The sequence below is a fragment of the Conger conger genome, chromosome 12, assembly GCF_963514075.1.
Source record: "Conger conger chromosome 12, fConCon1.1, whole genome shotgun sequence".
NCBI lineage: Eukaryota > Metazoa > Chordata > Actinopteri > Anguilliformes > Congridae > Conger > Conger conger.
The window spans coordinates 23,801,742-23,814,158 of NC_083771.1; the positions used below are offsets into that span (position 1 = coordinate 23,801,742).

The window sequence follows — 12,417 nt, forward strand, 5'->3', positions numbered from 1 at the left end:
GTCCCCCGTATGGAAGAAATGGTTGGTACAGACCCGAATCCTTAGTCTGAGTTTGCGCACCTTCGTGGCACACTGACCGAAGACCGACGAAATGGCGTCTGCAGCTGGTATGTTTAGTGACTAGACTAACAAAACCCATTTAATTTATATTTCGGGTCCGTTTTTAAATACATGGTCGTGTAGATGGAACTTATCGAGCTGCAGATATTTAATTTTACTAAATTGTTTAGTTGGGGGTTGGGGCTGCAATGCGATTTACCCGCGCCTACGTCTGCCTAATGTTACTTTAATGTTCGGGGGGGGGGATGTTTCTCAGAAAGCAAAGCATATAGCGTTGCTTTCATCGCGGTGCGCGCTGTTTTCATAGCATTTGGCATGCATACTTCGATTTATATCCTTGGCGACACATTTATGAGTTGTGTTATGTGATTGGCACTTCCATTCATTTCTGGCTAACCTTAGCTGGCTACTGGGTGAGCGTGTGCGCAAAAATTGAATGATGCCGGCAAACTAACGTTAGATCGCGAATCGCGCCAAGTGGAAAAGGGCATATCAACGTTTTGTGCTATCCACACGGTTTAGGCTGGGTCTACAACACTACAACCACGCTATCTGTGAGTTTAGCGGCAATTTTACAACGCCACGAAAGGCCCATCTTTGTTCTAGATCTGTGTCCATTTGTAGGATTGCGGCCTACTCAAATTGGCTTTGCGAACGAGGTCACCGCGCAAATGGATCCAACACAACACAGATGCACTTAATCATTTAATTCGCCGTCTAGCTGAGAGTGACTCCGGCGTCATCGGTGTTACTATCGATGAATATGCACGTAGTGTTTTTTAAGTTAACTAGGGTAACTAGCCTGCCCTAGTTCAGTTAAACCGGAATCCTGATTCGGTCGGGATTTAATCCGATTGATCTGGTTGATCAATCCGGTTGATTTAGCTTGCTTGGAGAATTGGCGATTGTCTCAGGATTTCTAGTCATCAGAGCCAGATTAAGTTCTAAATTATTATGTTAGCTAAATCTTAATACAATTCTCAATTCCGACTTTCTGTAACGCGGGTGTTGGCCTGGTTGGTAGTACGGGGACTGTTTGGGGAGTGATTGGCAACTAATTCATGTTTACGTTTAATCGTTTTTCCAGACTATAATTCATACAGCCAGTCCGGAGCCCAGCAGGGGTGAGTTGTAAAGTCTTAAAAGATTAAATGTGTAACCTAGCATTATGTTATGCCCTTCCAAGTTTTTGGCACCAACATTGTTTAAATGGATCACTGCAACAAGACATGAATTCCCTCCTTTTTTAAAGCAGGAAGGTTTATCAGTCATGAGTTCTATAATTTGTTATTTAGCTGACGCTTTTGCCCAAAGCGACTTAGTTGATTAACTAAGTCCTGCCCAGCGGCAGGACCCTTCTGTGTCCCAGTTGCCGGCAGCCACATATTTTGAAAATCTAATGCAGCATTTGCTTTTATTAATGCTTGTGAAAGAATGATGTGATTGATCTGTGTGCTTGTGTACAGGTACGGCTCCTACGCTGCTCCGCCCTCTCAGAGTTATGGCCAGACTGCCCAGGTGAGACCGCCTGCCTGCACTGTCTGCTGTGTTGGCCCCTGACGCTCTGTGCCCCTGACGCTGATTACAGATTACATGCCTGAAATGCTGTTTGTGTGTGGGGGGGGTGAACATATGAGGATTTGGGAAAGCCTTTACCTCAGTCTTGAGTTCCCAGCCCTGCTCCTGGAGGTCCATGGTCCTGCAGGTTTCCTTTCCAACTGTAACAAAGCACACCTGTTTCTGCAAATTAGCAGCTGACAAACTCTAGCTATTGCTTGAGGTGTGCTTTGTTTTGGGTTGGAGTGAAAAAATCTCCAGGAGCTGGGTTGGGCAGCCCTGCTCTAGCTGTTTGATGCGGTGTGCTTTGTTAGGGTTGGAGTGGACCTACAGGTTAAATGTAAAGTGATGCTGAAATATCTGGACGTTTTCTCTTTTCTGCAGCCGCAGGGCTATGGTCAGCCTCAGGGCTATGGCTCGTACAGCCAGGCTGCAGACTCGGCCTACGCCCAGCCAGGGGCCTCTGCGGGGGCATACGCCCAGCCCTCCTACGGCTCCTCCTACAGCCAACAGCCCCCAGCCACCGGTGAGTCCCTCAGCCAATCTTCATGCACGTGCTCTCAAAAGTGACCAATGAACAGTCACTTCTCCAGGAGTCTGCGGGCTTTCGGAATGAAATGTTCAGTCACACAGGCTGTCACAATACTCTGAAAAATGTTGGCCTATTTTGTTTTGTGATATACTCATTCCTTTTTGAAGTGAAGTTCTGCCCAGGAATGTTGGAGCTGGGTCAGGAATGTCTTTAGATGGGGAAAGGTTGAGTGATGGGGAAAGACTTGGATTTGTGCCATTTTGTCACGTGAGCTAAAGCACTTGCATATTTTTTGTGGAGGCATACTAGTAGGGCTGCGACGATTAGTGTAATTTAGATGTAATTTCGTTGATTAGTATATTTATAACCGAAGCGTCTTATTTTTTTACATGGCGTCTGCAAACCCAGCTGAGTCCACGACAGTTCATCCAAAAAACCTGTGGGATTTTTTAAGCAAATGCCCAATAATATGGTGGTTTGCACACTGCAAAGTTGAGACTGCAGATCACAGCAGCAAGACAGCCATGCACGAACACCTTAAAAGAAAGCATCCAGGAGCTGTGATGCTTAGCTATCTAGGTTGCTACTGTTATCTACAGTTAAATAAAAAAAATAAAAAAAATAGCAGTACAACATCAGTAACCTGATGAACCACTTTATGCAGTAGTGATATTTCTGCATGGCAAATTTACTTGTAGATGTAGTTGTGTAATAGAAAAACAACAGACCCAACTCATGACATGCATGCTGCTTGTTCTGAGTAATTGACTCATTCATTGAAAGGGGTGTGCTCAAAATAATAGCAGTGTGGAGTTTAATATGAGAATTAATGAATTCTGTGAAAATGCAGGTGTCATTAATTGTGCTTTATTTAGGAAGTAGGAAAGCAAATGTTTCACACGTAGTTTTAAAAGATACTTCCTTCTGAATTACTAAGTAAAATTGGCCGTTCCAAACATTGTTTGGAGGAACAACGTCATTTGATTAAAAAGTTGTTTAGAGAGGGGAAAACATATGAAGAAGTGCAGCAAATTTTTGGATGCTCAGCTCCAATGCAGCCCCTCCATCCGATAATCTCGTTAGGTTTTCAGCATGTAGCTCCGGGCGTAGGTAAATTCTGTATACAATGTCATAGTTAACTGGTGGGTGTTATATTTAAAGATAATAAAGTAGCTATAATGAGTCTATGCATTAAAATCAGTAAGACCCTACTAGTATTCTATAGTAGGCATCCACACTACACAGCATTTACTGGCATAAACTTAATGGCTCATGGTGAATTATCAATATTATGAATATATTCTAATCTAAGTACAAATTAATATAAAATCGAATTTTATAAAAGTGTATAATTGTGCTGAATTCAATAAGTAGGCATCTATTTTATAAGTGACGCCTGCCAGCAAAACTCCCTTTGGATGAAGGATTTAAAGGCAAAGCAATTAAGGCAAACCTGCACTGTTCCAACAACCTAATTATGAGCCTGTTAGTTGACCTCAGTCTTGTGTTACCTCTTATGTAATTGTTTGCAAGATGGTGCACAGTATTAACATGGGAATTTTATTCTGGCATAACATGCTTTAAGCTAAATGATCCCATCTTAAAATGACAAGCGCCCAATTAAAGATGAACGGCTTGTTGGAATTATTTGTTGGCAACTGGGGTCAGAACCAAATGCAACATACCTGGGTGTACTCCAGGGCTGAGGCACCGCTATGTCTAACACCCTGGTTCTCTCCCCCTCCCGCAGGTGGCACTGTGTCTAACGCCCTGGTTCTCTCCCCCTTCCCCAGGTGGGTACAGTGCTGCTCCTGCCAGTCAGCAGGGCTACAGTCAGCCCGTCCAGAGCTACAGCTCCGGAGGATATGACTCCGCCTCCGCGCCGGCCTCGTCCGCCCCCGCCTCACAGACCCCCTACAGCGGGCAGGCCGGGTACGGCGCCCAGCCCGCCTACCCCGGGTACGGCCAGCAGGCCGCCTCCACCGCACCCCCTAGGTAAACCCCACGCCCGTGTTCGTAGTAGGCATTTATATAGCGCCTTTATCCAAAGCGCTGTACCATTGATGCTTCTCATTCACCCATTCACACACCGACGGCGTTTGGCTCCCATGCAAGGTACCAACCAGCTCGTCAGGAGCATTTGGGGGTTAGGTGTGGTGTTCAGGGACACTCCGACTCAGCTGTTCGAAGGAACAACGTCATTTGATTAAGAAGTTGATTAGAGTGGGGAAAACGTATGAAGAAGTGCAGCCCCTCCATCAGATAATCTTGTTAGTTTTTTCAGCGTGTAGCTCCAGGCACAGATACATTCTGTATACAATGTCATAGTAACAGATCGGTGTTATATTTAAAGATGATGGGTGTTATATTTAAAGATAATGAGTCTATACTTTAAAAGTTGAGTTGACTTTCCTCTGGCTCAGTGGGGTGGGCTGAGTTGACCTTCCTCTGGTTCAGTGGGGGGGGGGTTGAGTTGACCTTCCTCTGGTTCAGTGAGGGGGGTTGAGTTGGCCTTCCTCTGGCTCAGCGGGGGGGGGGGGTTGAGTTGACCTTCCTCTGGCTCAGCGGGGGGGGGTTGAGTTGACCTTCCTCTGGTTCAGCGGGGGGGGTTGAGTTGACTGGCAGGTTTTACTTTTAGAGCCCCTGAGCTGAGCCAGGCCCTGGATGCGGCTGACCCCCAGGCTAACGTGGCCCTCTATCACCCAGCCTACAGCTGGGGCGGCTACAGCTATGCCCAGCCCCCTAGCCCCTACCCGCCCTCCAGGTACGGGCTTCCCCCAGACACTGGTGGCTCATCACCGGTGTGGTAATTGGTCAGTCCGGTTTTCTGACTGGAGTGCTCCACGGTTATGATTGCCCAGTGCACATGGTGGGAGGGGACACTGAATCGCTAGCATGTTTCCAGTCACTCCCCGGGGCTAATCACAGTAGCAGTGCTTCACTGAAGCTGGTGTGCTTGGTTTGTAGTCTTGTGGCTTTGAAATCTCACGTACAGATTGTCCCCCGTCTCGCCTGATTGGGACTGCATTTCCCAGAATCCCCTTCGGCAGGCCCTCCCCCCGATGAATCTCACATTGACTGTAATGAAGAGCTCCAACCTGGCTGTCCCTGTTTCTCTGCATTTTCACCCACCCCTGGGGCAGGGTGGGGATGGGGTATGTGTGTCAGGTCTCCAGTAATGGCCTTCTGTTTGTTACCATAGCTACAGCGCCAGCAGCCAGCCCTCCAGCTATGAACAAGGCTCATACTCCCAGCAGCCCCCCGCCAGCTCGTACTCCCAGCCCCAGGGCGGGTACCAGGCTCAGGGGGGAGCGTACCAGGCCCAGCAGGGGGGGTACCAGGCCCAGGGCGCGTATCAGCAGCAAGCCCTCCCTCCCCAGCAGACTGCGCCACAGCCCCAGGCCCAGCCCACCAGCTACCCGCCGCCCTCCAGCTCCTATGGCCAGCCCCCCTCCGCCCAGTACAGCCAGCAGGGCGGCGCCGCAGGCAGCTACGGCCAGCAGAACGACTACAAGCCTCCCAGCCAGTACGGTAAGAGTGTGAGCCCAAGTCTAGTTGGCCAATGTAGGATTTCAGAAATCAAAATGGCTGCCGATGTTAGTTTTTGAGGTTAAGTTGCTTTGGATGAAGGATTGATTATTTATTCAGAGAGAGAAGGTGATGCCCTTGCTTTACTGCAGTGCTGTACTCATCCCCCTCTGGTTCTCCTGCCCCAGGTAACTACAGGCAGGACCACTCTAACGGGATGGGCAGCGGAGGCTACTCCGGCCCCGAGCCGGGCGGATTCGGGGGCCCGGGCGAAGCTCGCGGCCGGGGCAGGGGCGGTTTCGACCGGGGCGGTTTCGACAGGGGCGGGATGATGCGCGGAGGCATGAGAGGGGGCGTCAGCCGCGGTGGGATGGGGTAAGTTTTCCTCCGTCTTGACTCACCCTGTTACCTTACAGGTACCAGAACCGGCCATACAGGGCTGAAAGACGCCCCCCCTCCTTATCCCAACCAACCCCCACAACATTTTCCACCAAAATTCTACATTTCTGGTTATTGATCCAAGGGAAGCAAATGCTCTTGACTGGTTTCTCTTGATAACCATGTTAAACCTACATGAATTGCTTCTTCTGTAGTTGATCAACAAATATTCCTAGTGACCTTTACCCTGTCACTCTTGGTAATGAATGCCCCTGTGGTGACCCTTACTTGGTCTCCTGTGGCCTCTTTAAATGTCGCTCAAGTTTAAATGTACGACTAATTAGGAGTAATTTCAGACATAGTTGCAATATATACACGCATCCAGGTAGGTGTGAAGTCATTCTTAAAACCTAAGTCCATTAACATGGTGCCCCAATGTGAAGGATTGGAAAGCTTGTAAGCCCCTAAACCTAATTCAGTGCTGCATACATCGACAGCCCGTTTTGTGCAATAGATTTACATCCCTTCCACTTGTATGGAGTAGAAAATGACCCACCACTGAGTACAGGAGTAAGTTCCTCAGTAAATGATTACAAAAGGTAATATAAAAAAACAAAAACTGCTGGTTTCCCACCCTCCCTTTACCTGGGTGTTGGGTGTGAAGACAGTCTGGCCAGTCGGTAGCTCTAATTACCCAGGAGAAAAGGGAACCAGGACTGGATTTGGATTTGAGGGCCAGGGTTGATCCCTGGTTTAGCCAGTCCAAAATGCATCCACTAATTGCTTGTAAGGAATTGCTGGCTGGAACCGGTGGTAGCTGCTGCTGTCGTTAATTAAAAGTGCACGAGCATAAAATCTTTTAGTCAACTTGGTTTAGGTAATGGTATCCTCTGGGCATGGCCTCAGTTTAACTAACTAGTTGCAACCTAATATTTAGTGTTGATTTCACAGCCCAGCTTGCCATCAAACTCGCTTTCTACTGCGGCTACAGGCTGCAGGTAGTGTTCCTGTTAGTGGCCTTTACTTGACCTTTTAATGGTCTCTTTGTGGTGAAATATCCAGATAGTGCCCTCTCCCTGGTTACTGGAGCCACTTTCAGCCCTGTGTGCTCATGGCCAAAGGTAAGATGGTGTGTGGATTAGCCCTGGAGCAAACGCTGTCGGTGGGGGTAGCATTGTGGAGTAACTGCCGCGTTCCGTCACGTGATGCTGAGACGTGGCTCATTCCACTCGCTTATTTTTATTTCTTTCCCTGCTCCTGACCATGAATCCGTCCAGGGCCACCATCTTTAAAGGTACAGTAGGTAATTTCAGACGTTCAAGAGAGGAATAGCAGCAACAAACAGTCACACCACAATACTGTTTATCCCTCCCCCTTCTCCGTTTATGTTTTGGTACAGAGTGTCGGTCCATCAACTGTATATTTTGAAACCCGAATTTAACGACTAAACGCAGGCAGTGGGTAAGTCAACATGTCAGTGAGCCTTTGTCAATGATAGGAAGGGATTTACAATGGTCTTGTAACATTTTTTTGACTTACCTATTGTACCTTTTAAGGACATTCCGACACCTTAAATATTCCTTCTAGGAGCTAGAAGTTAGAAACTCCCAATGTTTGAGCAAGAAAACGTCAGGTCCTCTTCGTATTTTTTGAACAGCCTGACCGTATAAATGATGGACCTGCGGATCCACCTCTCCCTGTCTGTTACTCATGTGGCGTCTGAAGGAGCAATCCATTTTAAAATAAATAACCCTCTAGCCTCTTTCTAGTCTCTCCAGCTAGGGGTGGAGTAGGGTTGCAATAAGCGGTTGGAATGAGCCCGTAGTCTGTTACAAAGCCCTCCTTGTGTGAGGCCCGAGTGTCCGTCCCGCCGCAGTGTGGACAGCGTTTGCTCCAGGTCTCAGGCCCAATACAGGATGTCACAGCCCAGGGGCACTGGAGCCACCCGTAAGCCCAGATTTGGGGACTCGTTCCCTGGGGCCGGGGGCCCCTACAGGGGCCTGCTGTTGCATCCTGCATGGGCCGCAGTCAAGAGCCACCCGGGGCCCGTCTAGCTACTTCCTGTGGTATCCTTTCCGACCATAATGACGTCATACAAATGTGAATATTGTGTTTTTGTAGATGGGCGATGTATGGGGCTATGCCATGTCTGCGGACGGGCAGTAATACGGAGTGTCATCTACCTGGGGCTTTCTGTGTCGCATATATACTGTGTGTTAAATATTGGGGTTGACTGTGAAAGAAAAAAAGGTGAAAGCATGAAGTCAGAAATGGGCTGTCAGAGTAAAGGGAACCTTTCGGTCCCTGGTGTCAAACTGAAGGCGGTTCTGATTTACAGGTAGAAGGAAATGGTGTCATGTGCGTTTGTGGAAGTGTGGGAAAGTTTTAGTGCCTGTGTGAGTGTGTGCTTTCACCTTTTGCCCCTTTGCACAGGTAAGGGGTGGGGGGAAGGGTTTGGGAGTGAAAATGTTGTTTCTTGAACATTTAACATGCTGTCGCATTTATACGCTGCAGGTTACAAAGTGCGAGTGATCTAAACACTTTTACAGACACAGCTGGGAGAGATGTAAACACAGCAGTTCTTGTACAGACTCGGCTGTGCGCTGGCTGTAATCACAGGAGGTCTCTTAGGGCTACCTGCTCAGGAACGGGGAGGCAGAGTTTGGGCTCAATGTGGTCGGGGGGAGAGGAAAAAAAGAAAAGAATTATTAAAAAAAAAAAAAAAAAAAAAAGCAAAACTGTACTTTAAAGATTAAAAAACCTTTCAAGATATGTGGTACAAAACTTTTTGTTTCTTTTAGAATTGTGTAAATTCCATAGACGTTGTTTAATTGCTAAGTGTAAACACAAATGGTGTAAATGGTTATTTGTTTTTGTAGCTGCATGTAGGGGCTGTTTTATTTTTATTTTTATTTATTATTTTTTTGTAAGGTGAATATTTCAGATGCAATTCTCCAGACACACAGAGGCTATTTAATCAGCCCTTTTTGGGGCAGGTTTCTTTAGGGGCATTTTGGGCTTCTGCAGTGGAGTGGTCCTCTCAGGTCCAGTCTTCAGTGATACACCCATTCTTTCATGTCAGGAGTCCCCAGTCTAATCTGAATGTCCTCTGTGTATGGTCCAAGCCAGAGGTGTCCAATCTTATCCTAAAAGGGCCGGCATGGGTGCAGGTTTTTGTTTTATCCCAGCAGTAACACACCAGATTTTTCTAATCAATCGTGGTCTTTAATCAAGACCTTGATGAGTAGAATCAGCTGTCTTAGTCCTGCGCTAAAACAACAACCTGCACACTCACCGGCCTTTTCTGGATAAGATTGGACACCCCTGGTCTAAGCATACTGCTTACAGTACTGCATACAGCGGGTGCACTGGATGAGAAGTAGTGTACTTTAATATTATATGCATTGCCCAGGTTTTGCATCTGGTCTTACTTCAGGAAGTGGCTCATACTTTAGGAGGTGGCACACAGTCCCTGGCCCATAGGGCAGACATGCTGCTGGGAAATAGCCTGGTGGTCAGTGTCGGGTGTCGTAGTGCTGGGTTTGGGACAGAAACCCGCACCCCACCACGGCTCTTTAGACGAGATTGGGGCCCCCTGTATCAGGTTATAAGAGAGAATTGCATCTGAAATAAAACTTGTTTTATTTAAGTGTAAACATTTTTTTTTTTTTGTGTTTTTTGCCTCAAATTGAAAAGTCACTGGATAAGAGGCAACTGCCAAATGTTAATGATAGGATGAGTCTCCTTCTCCCTTTGTCAATGTACCGACCCACCCCATGTGTTAGCCAAGCCGGGAACAATGTGTATGGTTATAGAACTCCTGTAAACCTCCCCCATGTAAAGTTTGAAAGTGATTTCGGGATGGAGGTTTTGAGCCCCCCTCACGAGCTGGCTGGCTTGTTGTGCAGAAGTGGCTTGTTAAGGGGAATCGTCTTCATTTCTCCGTTCATTTCCCCAGCATCGCTGGAGACCGAGGTGGCTTCATTAAGCCCGGTGGTAAGTTAATGAGTATTACACTGGCTAGTTTTTAAAAACAAAACATACTTTTTAAAACTTATTGCTTTAAAAAAATATATATAATAAAAAAAAAAAAATACTATGCACTCATTTTGGTGTGCTGTGTTATTTGGTCAAAGGTCTGCTACTGGCGAAAAAGGGGTTTGTTGAGTTAAAATCCGACAGGGTAAACACATTTTTCTGTTTGGGTATTTTCTCGTTCATTTCACAAAGGTAACCATGGGGAAACTATGTACCCTTTTCAAATTATTTATTTCAATCTGGGGAACTGTGTATTGCTCACTTTAGAATAACTACCTTTCAGTGTACCAGGAGTAGTTTTTAGAAGTTAAGAAGGTGGAAAGTGGGGTCTTTGAACTCCTTGACTTCTGCCTCTGGGTTTCAAATCAATTTTCAGTTATTTTCTTCCTCAATTGGATTTGACTTGAATTCACTGAGTGATTTTTCAAACTGTGCTCCATGCAAAATTCCTTCCTAAAGGGAAGTGTGTTTAGAGTCGGGTTGAGTTACGTACCAAAGCAGTGGTGTTCCTGGGTAATGGCTGTAGTTCTGGGGTATCGGAGGGACCAACTTGAAACTGACCTCTGACCTTTCTCTCCCCTCCGCGGCCCCCCCCCCCTCCTCGGGCCAACAGGACCAGACGGTGAAATGGGTGAGTTTCTGCCTACTTCACCTGTGAACTAACATCCGATTGGCCAGAAGCCCCTCAGAGCCATGTGTGATTGGCCCTTGTTTCAGGGGGTGGGTATGTGGAACCTAGCTCAGCTCTGCACGTGGGGGCTGTCCTCAGCACACCTGTCTGAAGGTTTGTTGTATCCAGGAACTTTTCAGTTCAGGTTGTCACTAAAGCAGGTGCCAGTTTCCAAAAAACACCGTTTGACAACTGAGGACTGGAATGGAGGCACTGGTGTGGGGTGGGGGTGGACGCAGGGGGCTTTCTTTGAACATTTGTTTATTTTTGCAAAGATATTTTATCATTCTTTGCACTTGAAATATAATTAGAATAATTGACCGTGGGTTTAAACGGCGGGTGATGTTGCTAATGTGCAGGTGCGTTCCCACCAGTCCGTATGGAGGAGCAGGACGACTCTGAGAACAGCACCATCTACATCACCGGCCTGACGGAGAACGCCACGCTGGACGAGATGGCCGAGTTCTTCAAGCACAGTGGGATCATCCGGGTACGACTGCGAGGGCCCGGGGCGTACTGGATCAGTCTCTAATGCTGACGGGGTTTAATGGCGCAGGTCAACTCCACGTGCTGGCTGTCCGCACACATTTGCTCATACGCTAGACCACCTGATTTCACCAATCTTGGACACTAAACTAGTTGGTGAAATCGGTGTAGTGCACGGTAGGAGCAAGTACCTGCAGACACTTGGCGTGTGAACTGCGCTCTCTGCTCTCCACAGATAAACAAGCGCACAGGTCTCCCCGCCATCAACATTTACACGGACAAGGACTCCGGGAAGCCCAAAGGAGACGCCACTCTGTCCTACGAGGAGCCGCCCTGCGCCAAAGCCGCTGTCGAGTGGTTCGATGGTGAGCCCTCCCCTTCACTTTAAACAGCCTTGCTCGCTCTGTGTGTCTGTGTGTCTGTGTGTCTGTAATGTGTTTGTCTCCCCCCGGTGGTGCTGCAGGGAAGGACTACCAGGGGAAGAAGCTGAAGGTGTCGATGGCGCGGCGGAAGCCCATGATGGGCATGATGAGGGGGGGCATGCCCATGAGGGACGGCCGCGGCATGATGGCGCGCGGAGGTTTGTTTAACCAGCCTCACTTCCTGTTCTCTGCCGGCCTCACTTCCTGTTCTCTGCCAGCCTTGCAGGACACACGTGTAGGCGGTGCGCAGAAGCTCTGATCTAATCCTGGATGGGTTTACTGAAGCAATTGACTGATCCTAAACCCCGCCAAATCTAGCGACCTTGGCCAAAACATTATTTGCTGACAATATAATTACAATTCATTGAAATCATTCTCATCATAACATAAGTTCATCATTCGTTTAACAAGTATGTTTTTCTGCTGTAACATGGCTAGCCACCTAACTGACATTTCAGATGTAAGTCGTTGCTGCTAGTTTAACCTGTACCCGATGCGTTTCTTGTTACGGTCAGAAGTCGAGACGTGCTGTAGTACAAGTGCGTCTCATTCACAGGTTTTATGTTGCGTTGATGCACGTGTACGTTAAGCTTGCGTGAGCAGGAGTGTGTGTGACTGACCGTGCGGCCCCCTCCTGCAGGCATGATGGGGCGCGGGGGGATGGGGCGCGGCGGGGGAGGAGATCGTGGTGGATTCCTGCCCCGGGGCGGCCCCCGCGGGATGGGCCGGGGGGGGCCGTCAGGAGG

General features: G+C 47.9%; 1 protein-coding gene across 4 annotated transcripts in view; it reads left to right on the forward strand.

Moving 5' to 3' along the window:
- Positions 1-30: 30 nt before the first annotated feature.
- The window catches only part of ewsr1a (EWS RNA-binding protein 1a), a 16,308-nt gene continuing 3,921 nt past the window's right edge, over positions 31-12,417 (forward strand). Inside the window, exons 1-14 of one of the 4 annotated variants that reach the window (XM_061263432.1) lie at positions 31-107; positions 1,148-1,184; positions 1,527-1,578; positions 2,002-2,143; positions 3,943-4,144; positions 4,788-4,913; positions 5,352-5,680; positions 5,866-6,052; positions 10,014-10,051; positions 10,707-10,724; positions 11,123-11,253; positions 11,485-11,614; positions 11,713-11,829; positions 12,312-12,417. The exon at positions 12,312-12,417 is cut by the window's right edge and continues 42 nt beyond it. In XM_061263432.1, coding sequence (XP_061119416.1) covers positions 92-107; positions 1,148-1,184; positions 1,527-1,578; positions 2,002-2,143; positions 3,943-4,144; positions 4,788-4,913; positions 5,352-5,680; positions 5,866-6,052; positions 10,014-10,051; positions 10,707-10,724; positions 11,123-11,253; positions 11,485-11,614; positions 11,713-11,829; positions 12,312-12,417 — 1,631 coding nt within the window. In that variant the 5' untranslated portion in view covers positions 31-91. The remainder of the gene's footprint in view (positions 108-1,147; positions 1,185-1,526; positions 1,579-2,001; positions 2,144-3,942; positions 4,145-4,787; positions 4,914-5,351; positions 5,681-5,865; positions 6,053-10,013; positions 10,052-10,706; positions 10,725-11,122; positions 11,254-11,484; positions 11,615-11,712; positions 11,830-12,311) is intronic. The other 3 variants (XM_061263433.1, XM_061263434.1, XM_061263435.1) reach the window with 3 other exon arrangements.